This window comes from Myiozetetes cayanensis, unplaced genomic scaffold, assembly GCF_022539395.1.
Source record: "Myiozetetes cayanensis isolate MyiCay16 unplaced genomic scaffold, myiCay2020 scf6-25, whole genome shotgun sequence".
Taxonomy (NCBI): Eukaryota; Metazoa; Chordata; class Aves; order Passeriformes; family Tyrannidae; genus Myiozetetes; species Myiozetetes cayanensis.
The window spans coordinates 22,258,006-22,272,377 of NW_026087853.1; the positions used below are offsets into that span (position 1 = coordinate 22,258,006).

Consider the following 14,372-nt stretch of genomic DNA (forward strand, 5'->3'; position numbering starts at 1 on the left):
GGAGTGGGACCTTACAACCTGTGAAATTACTTTGAGCTTGCATAATTCCAAAGGGGATTTTACTTCTGTTGTTTTTTTCCTGAAGAGATGGCACTGTCAGGTTAGTCTTCTGCATTCTAGATTTAGCTGCTGGAACTTGGAACATAAGCCCTCATCTAAAACTGGGTTGCTTTTTCTTTTGAGGGTGGGGGAAAGGGACTTCCCCACACTCACTTCTGTGTGACCGTTCTCTCTTTTTATTTATTTATTAGGTGTGTTTACCTAAATACACCTTACGGGATAGCTGCTTCCTAGTGCCTAAACCTGAGCTTGCTTCCAAATTTGCAAATAAAATTTTGGGCTATTACTGGAGGGGGGAAAAAGTCTGAAATTATGCCATTCTCTCTGCAGGATGATCTAATCCATGCTTGTCCTGCATTATCTTAGTCCAGCTATCTTTTGTTTTGCCTACAGCTTCCAGTACCATTGTGGGCAGGGTAGATGGTTTTGGTGGAGGAAGAATTGTTTTTTTAGAGTTAACTTGGTTACAAGCTAGAACAAATATTTAACCTATACAGAGAAAATACTTTATTTTCTCAGAAAAACTCCCAAGGAGTTTTTGCAACCCTTCAGGTGAGTTGGGAAAACAAAAAAAAACCGGTTATAGTAGTGTTGTCAGCACAGGACTGTGCTATCCACTGGTTCTCTGAGCAGGGGTAAGGCTGTAGTTGTCAGTTCTGGCTGTTCCTAGGGCTGATGATAAGGGTAAAACCTTGTAATTCCCTTTAGAATCCTGGTGAAGTCTTTCAGGCAAATTTAGAGCAACAACTAATTGGCTAAAAATGATGCAATAGTCAAAAAGAGTTAATTTGACATGGATGATGCTTTAAAATATCTGTTGTCAGAACTTGTCATTGTACAAAGGCTAATCTAAATGCCTTTGAGGGCTAAACTAGAAGGAGAAAAGAGAATAAACTGCAGGAATGAGCCATGGAAGAATTCTGCAGCTGAAAGAAGCAAAGGTGGGAATAATAGCAGGAGCAGGAGTACTGAGCTGCAAAACAAAAAGCTCCCTCGGCAGACTCGACCCAAGCAATTACAAGAAAAGTAGGCTGGAGGTTTTTTGGTAACTTCTAATTATGGGGTGTGGTGGCAGCATTTGTACTAAAGGCTGAAACCGTGTGTTGTGTGTGTGCATGCAAAGAATGGGGACTGGTGGTTGAACTGCTGCTGAGGGGGGGGATCTTGCTAAAAACAGTTTGCTTCTTTATTTATCTTAAAGGGTGTTTAGCAAATGATTGCATTGAGTCCTTACGTTGTTTTCAAGTCAAAGCCAAGCTGTCAGAACAGCCAGCACAGCTTCTACCAGAACTCTTTAGACTGTACAGTTGTCAGTAAAAACAGAGCTTGGCTCTGTCTGGAACCTCGACAGCCTGTGCCCTGGGCTGCAGCTACGTGCACTGTGCCTCTTGTGACAGCCATTTCTGCAAGGGAAGCAGCAAATGGGAACCTCACAGGAAGGGGTGAGTGAGATAACACACCAAATGCTTTTATAGGCACACACTTACTAATGCTGCAGTTTGCCGCTTCCTTCTTGTACTTTTTAATTCTGCTTTTGTCCTGCCCAGCTTCCCAAACACTGGTGTTAAAATCTGAAGCCTAATAAACCAAATTCACGTTGAGACAGTAAAAAAAAGAAAAACAGCCTAATTTAATTTGCTGCAGACATACATCTTCAAAGGCCAGGGTCAGAGGGTGCTGGAGCATCTCATAGCTATGACTCCTTCCTCCCAGGTCATAAAAACCTCTTGTACACATCTTCAGTAAAACACTACCCCACTCCAGCTTTTGAGGAGTGATGGGAGAGTTGCTCAGCATTTCCACTTCCCCTTCCCTCCCAATGTCATGGTAGGACAACTGCCACTTTGTAAGGCTCTGACAGCTGAAAGATCACCTACATGGTCACTAACAGGGAGTGCAGTGGAGCACAATGGTGATTCCTCTTCCCCTATTTCTATTATATCACATTACCAATTACATTGCTTTCATTTTCTGTAGATTTTTATTAACAGTTTCCATTTGTTTTCACATCCTAGTCATAAAGCAGCAAGCACCACTTTTGGCATGCAGAGAGACTCCCTGTACAGGTCAACAAGGACAAAGCAGCTGACTTTTACAATACAGTTCACATGATTTAATTTTATACACCTCTGAAGAGCTTACTCAAGTTAGAAATACTTAATTTAAAATGACTATTGTACAGTGGAAATCACTTATTCACAATATTCATAGTTATTTCATTCTTTATTTACAATGTACTATCCTGAGAATTTTCTCTATTAAGCTTCAATTTGAGCAAAGTAGTTTATATATACCTAAGTAACAATAGTTACTTAACATAAGGAAAATACCATTAGGAGAGCACAGGAAGGGTTCAGCACATTCCCCAAATGGCCATCAAGTCTCCTGGTGTGGTTCTGGTTGGTCTACAGCTGATGGATTTGACTGAGGTGGTTCAACTCTATTTTCAGGAGGAGGTGGTGGAGGCAAAAATCCAGGTCGTTGAGGTGGATAGTGAGGATAAGGTCTCATTGGAAATGGATTTCTTACTGTGAAAGAATCAGAGTAGTCCAGTTATTATTAATCATAACAGTAAACACACAGCTGCTCCTCTTGCCCCACGTCTTACTGCTCAGCTAGGCCTACCTAGATAGAAGTCGTGTTATGCTCTGAAAAGACAGCGGTGCCAGGAAGGAGGAGGCAAAGCAATCACTTTTCTCAGTAGTTACCCACAAGAGACTCACAGCAGCAGCCAGTCACTGCCTGCTAACGGGCTGCTGCTGCCAACATCCCCTTCAGTCTGTAGCAGCCCTTGCCTGCCACACCTTACAGGTATTTTGGAAGATAAATGGCTTAGTTCTTCAGAGATTGCTCACAGAACAGCAGAAGGCAGAAGCAAACCCTGCCATCTGATATTTATGTCTTGCTCCACTAATGCAAACTCTAAGAAAAAACAGGTTTTTTTCCCTTTGCATGGACACTAGCACACCTCAGAGCCAGAGGACAAAACTTTAAGATTTATAGATGATTCAACTTCTTAAGAAGAAAAGGATTAAGGTAACCAGCTACTTTTCCTACACCAAAAAAAGAATCCTTTGAATGCTGAACAGGATCTGCGGGTGTATTTTTCAGCCAAAGCTAGTATTTGTGAAAAATCAAGATAACCTGTTGTGAAAAAGGAAGTGTACAACACCGTGAACCTTAATCAGAAAAGATGTTCCCTGTCAGCTGAATTAAGAAGTAGTATGTGCAAATAAAGATGTATATGTTCACCCAGTGTGGTAACTCGCTATCTGCACAAAGCACTCATGTTCAGCAGGTTGGAAGTAAATGCTGGTAAAAGCCACGTACTTGGCAGCGGAGGGCGCGGAAGCCCAAAGTCTCGTACTGGAAAACAGTCCCGTGGTCCATACATGCCAGCAGGAGGAGGGGGAGGAAAAGGAGGTCCTCGTCTCATGAAAGGTACTGGTGGTGCTCTAGGATCCACAGGCATCAGTGGAGGTCTGACTGGAGGGAAAGGTGGGGGCACAAACCCTGAACTGACAGCTTCGCTTTCAGGTACCAGCGACTGATCAGGGAGTGAGTTCTGCAACACAGCGAAACCAGGGAAGTTAGCTGAGGGAAAGGGAATGTCTCCAACCCTCTCAGGCCCACTGTCATGTAGGCTGTGACACTAGCTAAGAGCTAGTTCCAACACTGCCTTAGCTGCAGCATAATCCTGAGCAAGGCTATCTATGGGCAGTGACCATCAGCTTGACCAGTTTCATCTTTTAGGTTATAATTAATTTTCAACGGGGATTATATCAGTAATGCATCAAAATTAATTCACAAGTCAATAAGTGGTGCGATAAAAGTATACATATAATGTTAAAATTTGGACTGCACAGTGCAACACACCATGACCAATGGACTAGAGACAAATGTTTCTAAATATTTTGCAGAAAATTAAAGCTTCTGTTAATCAAGCTTCTCTTTCACTACTTACACTAAGGTTAGAATGATCCTTCATCCCATCTCCACTTGGTTCTGTTCGTGGACTGTGTTCTGAAGATGTTTGTCCATCTGTATATGAAAGTTAAATTTAAGTTATTCAGTGCTGTCTTTCTCTACACCACTTATTTCAGTATTTTTTTTCTGAAATCGGGATCCAATAACAACAAACTGCTGTACCAAGCAACTGCTCTGCAGGTGGACTGAAAAACAACTGAGGAACACCAAGGTTTGCCTGAGGATTTTCTCCAACTTATGTACAAGTTGCAGCTTTTACCAAAGTTTCTTGTGTCCAAATAAGGGGTTTTTTAGAAGTTACAAGTCCCTTTTCCTGGCAATACATCTTAACATTACTGTAGCAGTTCCTCTTCCCCCTCTCTCCTACTAATAAATTATTTCTGTGGTAAGTTCCACTCTGGGATGGCTGCACTATGATATGGTCTTGGCATAGAGCTCGACACCAATCCTATTAAAGTCTGACAAAAACCAGTTCCCTCTTGGCTGCCAGATATCAAGGAGACTTTCAGAACTACATCAGTTTTGGATGAGCACTTAGAAATTATAATAATATCTTCTCATTTACTGTACTTGCTTTATAACTTAAGGGAAAAATACGAGCTTCAGTGTTTCTACTTTTATACTTCCCTGAGTACAAGTATTTTCAGTAACAACTGGAGAAAATTATTAAAGGGAAGTGTCAGAGATAGAATCTGACTGGATATAAATATACTAAATATAGACATTACATGCACTTTCTTTAACAAACCAACCCTAAAAAAACCCAACCAAACAACCCCCCAAACCTAAGATTTGAAAAAGATTGCTTTTGTTACAGTTCAGCTTGAACAGACATGATTATACTAAAAAACACAAGACCAAAACAATACTTCTAACTAGTGACAGAATTTTCATGTACATGTTGTATTTCTACTCCTTGAAAGCAAACAAAGCTCTTTCCTCAATGAATAGGTAGCTCTTTTAAAAATAATCTAAATTACTTGTCATTTCAAGCAGGCCCTGCCTTTGTTGATATTGTTACTTAACCATATGAAACATTTCGACTCCTTATGTCACAGAGAGAATATTTGTGCCTTGATACTTAGGTTCCGTAACACTTTCCATTTTAAGTCCTTGTGAAGTTGCTCACAAACTGTCAACCTTTAACTCTCCTTTCTGACAAGGAGCTTCCTGCTTCAGGTACCTCAAGTGGAAAGTTTTTATAGAATTTGCCACCCCAGCTTAGGAAAATGCATATTATTTTGTTCACTTTAAACAACATTTAATAATCTTCCTGAGTTAGAGTAACTCATTGTCTCTTTAGATTTGGAACCTGGATTTCACTACTGTGAGACACACTGCTGTTCCAAAGTCAGATGGTATGTGCTGTAGGTGCTGGATGGGCTGCTTTTTGTTTGCTTGGTTGTTTAATTGAAGGGGGTTTTCTTTTTTTTTTTTTTACACATACCCAAATCTAGTGAAATTTGATGTCTTTAAAAAGCAACACGGAGGTTTTGCCCAAGAAATGAATACATCATTTAAAAAAAATTAATTAATTGTTGCTTGGCAGCGACTGAAGAAAGGGATAAAAATGGATGCAATAAGTAAGTGCAAAGACAGTGCACCTCTCTTGTCCTTCAGTCAGCATCCAGGTACTAGAAGAAAGACCTCAGTGGAACAGGAAGTATTAGAAAGCAGAAGTGAAACACATGGGAGGCTTGGGAAAGAGGGAAGTTGAGTAACTGTACAGGGACACAACCGTCTTCCAATAAAGAACAATTCACTGTAACACCTGAACCTTCAACCTGAAACTAAATTCAGCATTCCCAGTTCTCACATTATGATACCAAGTAACAAAGGTTCTCTCTCCTATGGCAGACACAGTGCAACAAGGATGGGTACCTGACTACACTCATATCAGTAACCGAGTGTTGAAGTTTCTGTTGCAAGTTTAACAGCTTCACCTCCCTGAGGAATCAGACACATGTAACTTACCAGGTATTACATAAGGACAAAAACTGCTTAATGAGTTTTAAGCTCTTAAACTGTTTCAGTCACCAAAACTTTGCCTCTGAGCTTCTGGCAGTTGCTAAGCGCCCTCTGCTAGAATGTACATAACTGGGCAATTCAAAACTAGTGGTACTTGGGTCAGTGAAAAGTGTGATTAAGTTGGAGGCAACTGCACTGTGAACTACAAAAAGCTGCCAGTATGGTCAACAGTTTGAAGGAAGAGGCCTCAGGACCTTCTCCTTCCACGCGCCAAGCCAGTGGATACTCGGAAAGTTTGCTGGTTTTCTTTCACTCGTAGTGATTCTAACTCTACCTAACATACCAAATGTGGCATGGAAATGCAAGTGCAGGTTGGTGATATTTTAATGCTTTGGTGAGCCTCACAGGAGGGGCCAAAGAAGACTCAAAACGCACAGAACAGTGAAGGTGGACCAAAAAGATACCTCATGACTACCATTCACGGAATCCCATCCACCTGACAGCAGGGAGGGCTACCGGCAATAGGGAAAGACTGCACCTTGATTAGCAGGTGCTACAATGTTTTTACACAAGGGAACTGCAGGTCTGTGGTAGCTATAAAGATTCCTCTTGCCATGGCTTACCACGCATAGTCAGCTTACTGAGATTCTCCATTTGATAGTATCATGGAAGCAATTCCCACCTGTTTTATCAAAAGACTGCATATTGTAGGTTCGTAGTTCTGCTGGTCCTGAAAGTCTTCCAGTATTTGGAGGATTAGGGAAAAATCTTTCTTGTCTTCGAGGCGGAAGAACTGGGTCAGCATAAGGCTCACCTATCATTGAAGAAATCACAGAACAGGTCAGTGAAAATTTATTCCTCCCATTCCATACAATTTTAGGCCAGCAAGATTCTCTTGTGTCTATGAGTCAAGGGGAGCAAACAAATCTTAAATAACCCAAACACAGGAATCCCACCAAGTATATACAATAGCTTATGTCTCTCAGGAGCTGCAAAAGAGAAAGTTTGTTGATTTTTGGTTTAACATAACAGCAGAACTTTTAAAATTATGATTGCCTACATTATAAACAGCAGGGCCTTGAAACAAAGGTTCAGCATAGCAAAAAAGATCAAAGACAAAATAAGATACTCTATTTTTTAAGCCATTCTTCGGTGAGAATGCTGTTTTCCATTATGTTTTGTTGTGCTATATTTTCACCAACTTGCTGGCATCAGATCTATCAATCAATCATGCAGCTACAGGACAAACTGTATCAGTGAGATCCAAGTGCAAAGATGGGCTAAGAACACAGCACAGGTCTAGGAAACAAGATTACCTTTCTGCAGTATCCTGTCAACAGATCAGATCTGGCAAATGAGAAACTGCATCCTAAGCAGACTTTTATCATCAGGCTTTCACACAGATGTGTAGCAACTACAATACTGCTTGCTGCATCCAATAATTGAGGTACTTTAATCTGTGTGTGTTACCTAAATTTTTATTTTTTCTAAACTTGTAATATTTTTCCTTCTTTATTACAGGTATACAGGAAGGTTGTCCATCCCCCCCAAGATTTTACTGGAGAAGTATCAGTAGAATTCTCTTTGACTCATTTCTGCCTTCCCTGAGTGGTAAAGCATAATAGAGATGTTTAGCTGAAGAAGTGAGAGTGAAGACTGATTTTGTTGCTGTTAATCATCAAAGAGACAGTATCAACAGGAAAATATGTGCCAAGACAGGATGACTGTACCATGGTACTCCTGTACTATTAATATAATTTAAAAAAAAAAATAGTATTTTTCAACATTAGCTAGTGTTTATTTATTTATTAAAATAAATTAAAACTTTTTAATTCTCAGATCTCTTATTAACTATGCATCCTAGAGAGGGATGCACTAAACAAACTCCCAGTGAAATAATGAAACCAAGCAGCTGATTGTACCCTGCTAACACTGATATATATTAGAACAGGAGAAGTGCAAGTGAACCTCACCATTCAAGAAGCAGAATTAAAATCCTGTTAGAAAACCCTTCCAGTGCAGTCGCATGTGCAGGTCCAAGAAAACATTTCATATTTTTAAGCAAAATATACTTAAATATATATATTGCAAGTCAGTAACTCCATTTTTTCATGGATACAGTAGCTAAGCAGACTTTTATACCTGGTGGAGGCAGAATTATCCTGCGTTCTCTCTCCCAAGGAGGAGACAGGGATCCAGTATCTGATGGTGGTCTGTGGGGATCAGTTAATCTATCAGAACTCAGCTCTCCTCTTTCGCTACCAGGTTCATACATGGCAGATGGTCCTCTGGATCCTAATCAAAGTAATCAGATAGTTATTTATCCTGGTATTTTAAATCCTCTATTATGGCTTTCTTCATTAAATCTGAAAATAGTAAAATAAATCATGAAATGCCAACACTGTCAAGATATGAGAGGCGCATGGCTCCACAGGACACTCCAGCTGTTTGACCAGCTATGTCTATTAGAAGTGTTTAGAAGTTTGCAATGAAAAAGTCTGAGTTCAGGAAGAGCACAATCTAGAGGACCTGCAATGCTTTCTAAAAAACTGATAATTTTACAAGTCTTGGTTCATTCAAATCAGAAACTAGTACCTCATGATAAATCTTCTTCACAGTGATAAAAACCTGATACTTGTAAAACTAAAATTTAGGACATCAAGAGTTAATACCAGTATTGTAAAATACCCGCATTACATTCAATACTCTTCTGGTTCTTTCTAATTCTTTATTCAAGGAGAAACAAACAAACAAAAAAGATAAGAGCAGGTCAACACATAACTAAGTGCAATAAAAACTGTAAAAATGAGTGATTTCAAATTGCAAGCTTCCTTTAAAATAGACTAGGTCTGAAAAAAGACAAAAATACTGAATTCTGGTATTATTCTCTAATTCTCCACGCTAAAATTCAACCTAAAGTTTGAAGCCATTGTGTGTCTTGTGTACTGTGAGATGAGTACTAAAATTGCTCTGCAGCTACCATTAAACACATCATTTGTTTAAACTAAGTTACATCAGTGCTCCATTGTGAACTGGGCAGCAGTTAGGCTTTTGCATGGTCTCTTCCCTTGCTGCATCCTGAAACCCAGTATTTACTCTTCATCACCAACAACAGCTGAGCCACAGTTTAAAGATACACTGGACAGCTCAGTTTCATTACTGGCTCGATAGAAATACATTGTCAACTACAATTTCGCTTGTGTGTGGTATAGGTACAGTTGAACATCAAAGCTTTTCTGACTCAGAAAATGAATCAACTTTTATATGCACCTGGATATGTTTTTTACATAGAATTAAAGTAAATAAACAGTCCCTTCTAGTCTTTTAAAAATCAGTATTAATCATTGAAATTCTTATAGACGAGACATTTGGACATACTTCCAATTAATTAAGTATAGCCTTCAATGGGTGTAATGGTAGTAGCTAATTAAATAGCAGCTTCTTTATTCCTTGTAACAGATGCTGAATTCCACTCTGGCATTTATCTACAATTTCCATCAACATCAAAAATATGGATGAACAGTGTTTTTCTTCCCTTACAACCCATGACACCTCAGCTTGCTTTCACCATTCTCCGAATTGTACTCCTTACACAAGACCTCCCTGGTCCCTTTTATCACTAGGGAAGAAATGTTCTCCACGTATGATGACTGCCTCAAATTTAGAACAAAGGGAAGGGAAACGATTTACTGAACCAGTAACTTTCTAGTATCACTACCCCCAATACAATTGCCTCATGTTTTTGAAAACAGCCTCTCAGTGATTGCAGACCAGTGAGATGGAAGTGGCAGCATTCTTTCTTCAGATAACTAATTGACTCTTGTTTACTTTAAAATCATGGCTATTTCAGCAGAACCCCATTTGTCCAAGAAATTCAAGACAACTGATTAAGTTTGGCTTTTCACTTTTCTTAATTTATGCTTCTAAAGTGAATCCATTGACCAGCCCTCCAGTAACAACTAGATTTTCTGTTGTACTGTTAGACATTAAACAGCTTTAGAAGCAAGTTGAAAAACAGGAAGAGTTTGTCCAATTAACTGTTTATGTTGAATTGGCTATTTTAATACTTTTTGTCACAAGCAAGAGGAAAAGGTGTGACAGGTTTATAGGAGAGGAGAGAGAAATCCAGAATAGATAAATTTTCAAGTTTAAGAATTGTACCTCTTCCTCCTCCTCCACCTGGAAGCATAGGTGAAAGCCTTAAAGGACCCTCCAATAAAGTTGGAGGGGAAAGAAAAGCTCTTGTTTCAGATGAAGGCCGGCCCATTGGTGAGGGTCCATATGGGGAATGCTCTGGAACAGTTAAAACAAAATACTCAAGTTCACAATACTTAGTTTAGCAAACTGTATGTATAACTTCTCAGGTGAAGTTAAAAACTAAATTGTGTAAGTGAAATGAAAATTCTGCTCTAATTACCATGTGTAACATATTCATAAGTCTACTCTCATCAATACTACAAATGCTCTTAGTTTCTACAAAATACTTGACATGACCTAGAGTCACTTCTGACCCAGTTATATTTAAAATGACTGGCATTTGTACATGCACATGGCCAAGATAGTTTTCAAACAATTACACATGTGTGGTCTTGGGAAACAAAACCATAAACCAAAACAATCAGGTTCTATTTTACAGTTCAATACTGTACCTCTGACAAATGGTCTAACTGGAACATCAAGAGCATAAGGATCTTTTTCTAAAAGTTCAAGTTTAAATTCTGCTTCAGTTAATCTGTAAATAAATAACAAATAAGTAGTAAATGAACAAGAAGTACAAAAGCATTACCAGACTACACTGTTTACTGCTAGGCTTTCTAGTTAACTAATTAATGAAGCAAGGTATTTTATTGCCTAACTAAAATGAAAAAAGACAAAGGATGTCAGAGAACTCTGAACTTAAAAATGCTTGAAAGTACTTCTCTATGCTGCTGTACTTAAAATGTAATTCAGAAGCTGAAGTGACATGTTAGATGTCACTTTCCTAGTATGACATCACTCTAACTGCATTCCAAATATTAGTTAACTTCATACCTAAAGGTTCCTCTCAACTACCACCTCTTGATCTGTTAGCTCAGTTTTAACTTCTGAGATAAGCTGTAAAATCATTAGATAACCCTGACATCTGGTTGATACTTACTTCTTTGAAACAAAAAATAAACCTCCAAAACATTTGTATTCTACTACTACATTCTGCTTCTTTCCTGAAATATTTCAATACTTCACATAGTTCCTAAGTTCTTACTTTCTTGCATGTCATAATCACAGAAAAGCTCAAATGACTCCCTTTCTTTCAGAACTTGAATGGAACACTGTGATTTCTCTGCCCTGTTTGGGCCACAATTCATTAACACAGATCTAAAAACATCAAATTACATAAATCCTAAACATGTTTACATCCAAACTGCATTTCTTTAGAAGTAGAGCAGGACTGCACTTACTTTTGTCTGCTATGTGCATTTTCTTTTTTTATATCATTAAGATGTCTTTCAGCTGCTCGGGCTGTCAGCTTTGGGGGAGGACAAAAATGAGATGCTTAGATGCTGCTATTTATTGATTAAATGCTTCATAAACATGTCAATTCCTAGATACAAGACATTCTATGTGAAGTGCATGGGCTGCATTTTCACAAGGTATGACTCACGTATGGACCCTCATGTACATCAGCAAATGACATCAGCAGCTCTACAACCCCAATTTTTGAGGAATGATAAGGCTTTCCTGCAGGTTCTTAAAACTTCAGAAATTAAATTCTTTGGCTGTAGCTGCTTTGAAGCATACAGAAGATTTAAAGACTCAAGTTCTATGTAAGAAACTTTTATTTTAAAAACAGATAGTTAAAAACTCTAGAATTACAACCACAAAGCACTGTAGCTTTTAGCATGACTTTATCTTAGAAACCATTCTGTGAAACTGAAGAATGTATTATTAGTCAGGAGGTATTTTAAAGTTTCCTGTTTGAAAAAAAAAAAAAAAGGTAAAAATGGATTTTGTAGAAACACTCTTAGGAAGCTGTCAGTGGAACACACTGTTCTCATAGGACATAACGTATTCTATTAGTAGATAAAAGAAGTGAAGTACATCCAGTGAAAATATCAAAATGGCATTGAAGCAAGGCCAAAAGCTTTTATTATTAGCAAAATGTCACACATTTGTTATATGGTGTCATGTTCTTCCAGCAGATTTATTGCTATAACAAATAATACCAGATTATCATTCTACTGTGTTCATAGGCATCCGACTTAATCATTCCAACTATTTTATATAACAGAAGTATTTTTAACACGCTTTTGCGTATTTCTGCAAGAAATCCATATGTTTAAAAGTGATAAGGTAGAGATAATTTGACTATGTTTTCAGTAAGAAACAAAAAAAGTAATAAAGAAAGCTATTTAAACAATGAAGAATGAAGATGCACAAAGTTCAGAAAATTCAGTATTTGGAACTTACCCAATTATCATGAGCTTTTTTCTCATGTGAAGTAATCTGTGAAAGAGAGATTCATTATTCATCTAAAAAGGAAAACTTAAGATTACATGCTCTTATTAATAAATTTAACGTGTGTGGATAATTTACAGTGAGACACCTAAACTTCAAATTTAACTTTTTAATGCAGTTATCTGGTGATCTCTGCTATGCAATCGTGTCAGTTAAAACGAGATGACATTAAGAAGAGGGAGGGGGAGGCAAAAATAAACACCCAACAAAGCCAAGCCAAATACAATATCACAAACTAAGGACAAGTGGCATTTCAGTTGCAATAACATCCCTCCTACTTGGCACAGATGGTACACAAAGCACGTACCTGATTCTCGTAAGAGCGAATGGTTCTTTCTAGCTCTTCTTCAAGATCCTTTGCTCGCTCTCTGTAACAAAACGAGAATTTATGACATTGTAATAAAATGTGGTGGAAAGTACCTTTAAATACACTAAACACAATGGTAGTCATAAGGTATAATTTAAGACTTTTTTATCCAAAAGACAGGATTGTCACTTACGGCCATTAGATACACAAAAATTATAGTAGCAGCAGAAATTCTAGGCCACTAGATTAGTGCAAACAGGAATGTGAACAAAAGAACAGAACCGAAAACCCCAACATCTCACAACTTTTCGGTGGTTTGCAATGTTTCCAGTATAAAGTACATCCTTCCACGTATCTCCTAAGAGCCAGCCTCTCCCAGCTCAGCGCAGGTAACAGTGTTGCTGGAGCACCAGGATGCCACAGGCTACCACAGCCAGTCCTGAGGGGCACTTGCACTAGAGTTATTTCACGACCTCTGTCAGTACGATGCCACCTTTGCTGCCAGCTACCCTGTGCACAGCCTCTCTAGGTTCTACGCTCTCTCAGGAGGTGGGCCAAAGACACATGCATTGCTTAGTTATACTCCATTTCCAATATTAATATTCCCTTTAAAATCAAGATGTCTACAAAGTTCATGTTCTGAGTAAATCAAGAAGGGTGAATTCTGTCTTCCTGTATGAATACTGAAGAATGTCTATAAGCACTTTACATTCTAGAGAAAGAATTAATCTAATTAACTCTTCAGGAAGCATTATTGATCACTATTGTTCAGTTAGAGCTAATACTCCTAAAACATTGAAGTAAGATGGCAAATATACATTTCATATTGAAACATTATACCATAGTTTGAGAAAATGCAGCAAGAAACCAGAGGTATTGTGGTGTAACACAAAACAGAGCAAAGCAGTAAAAAAAAGGTAGAGAATATATTCCCCCATCACACTATTTTAGTACAGAATTTCTAAGAGAACTATTTGACAAGCTTTGAGATACCAAAATAGAATGCTATAACTATACAGAATAAATGTTAGTTCTATATGAAAACTAAACATTACATTTATTTCACATCATTCTCTTAAATGAATATTTTTATCTCTGTTCAGTACAGGCAATTAGATTAGAGACCCACTTGTATCACAGCATTAAAGCTAACATATCCATACAATTGGCATGCTAATGGAAGAGAAGCTGCTAGTAATCTTTAACACCCAAATGTTCAAACAAAGCAAAAACCACCTTAGTTTGTATTATTACACACAATCTAGCATGTAATGCACACACACCCCCTCACAAAGAAAGCAGAATAATAACTAGAACAAGAGCATCTACTTGTGCTGGTGTTTTTATTAATTCTCTATTGCACTTGCTTCACTTTGGAACAAGTGATTACAGCAACTAAAATCTGCAATTACCTGTAGCTGTTTAGTTCTTCAGCAGCATGACTAATTTTTTCATCTACTTTAGAAAGCTTTTCTTCCTTCTGTAAACGCTCCCTCTCTTCTACTGTCAGCTTCCTTTAAAAAAAATTCAAAACCTATGGTTAGTTTTGTTTCAA

General features: G+C 38.2%; 1 protein-coding gene across 7 annotated transcripts in view; it reads right to left on the reverse strand.

Annotated features, from left to right (window-relative positions):
• MIA2 (MIA SH3 domain ER export factor 2) overlaps positions 1-14,372 on the reverse strand; it is a 42,267-nt gene that overhangs the window by 3,225 nt on the left and 24,670 nt on the right. For 6 of the 7 annotated variants that reach the window (XM_050334850.1, XM_050334849.1, XM_050334846.1 and 3 more), the window contains 11 exons: positions 14,230-14,331; positions 12,818-12,878; positions 12,463-12,498; positions 11,454-11,521; positions 10,665-10,747; positions 10,177-10,308; positions 8,158-8,310; positions 6,698-6,829; positions 4,025-4,101; positions 3,391-3,625; positions 2,023-2,588 (listed from right to left, as the gene is read on the reverse strand). In XM_050334850.1, the coding sequence (XP_050190807.1) occupies positions 2,437-2,588; positions 3,391-3,625; positions 4,025-4,101; positions 6,698-6,829; positions 8,158-8,310; positions 10,177-10,308; positions 10,665-10,747; positions 11,454-11,521; positions 12,463-12,498; positions 12,818-12,878; positions 14,230-14,331 (1,231 nt within the window). In that variant the 3' untranslated portion in view covers positions 2,023-2,436. Of the gene's footprint in view, positions 1-2,022; positions 2,589-3,390; positions 3,626-4,024; positions 4,102-6,697; positions 6,830-8,157; positions 8,311-10,176; positions 10,309-10,664; positions 10,748-11,453; positions 11,522-12,462; positions 12,499-12,817; positions 12,879-14,229; positions 14,332-14,372 lie in introns of those variants that run through there. The other variant, XM_050334848.1, reaches the window with a different exon arrangement.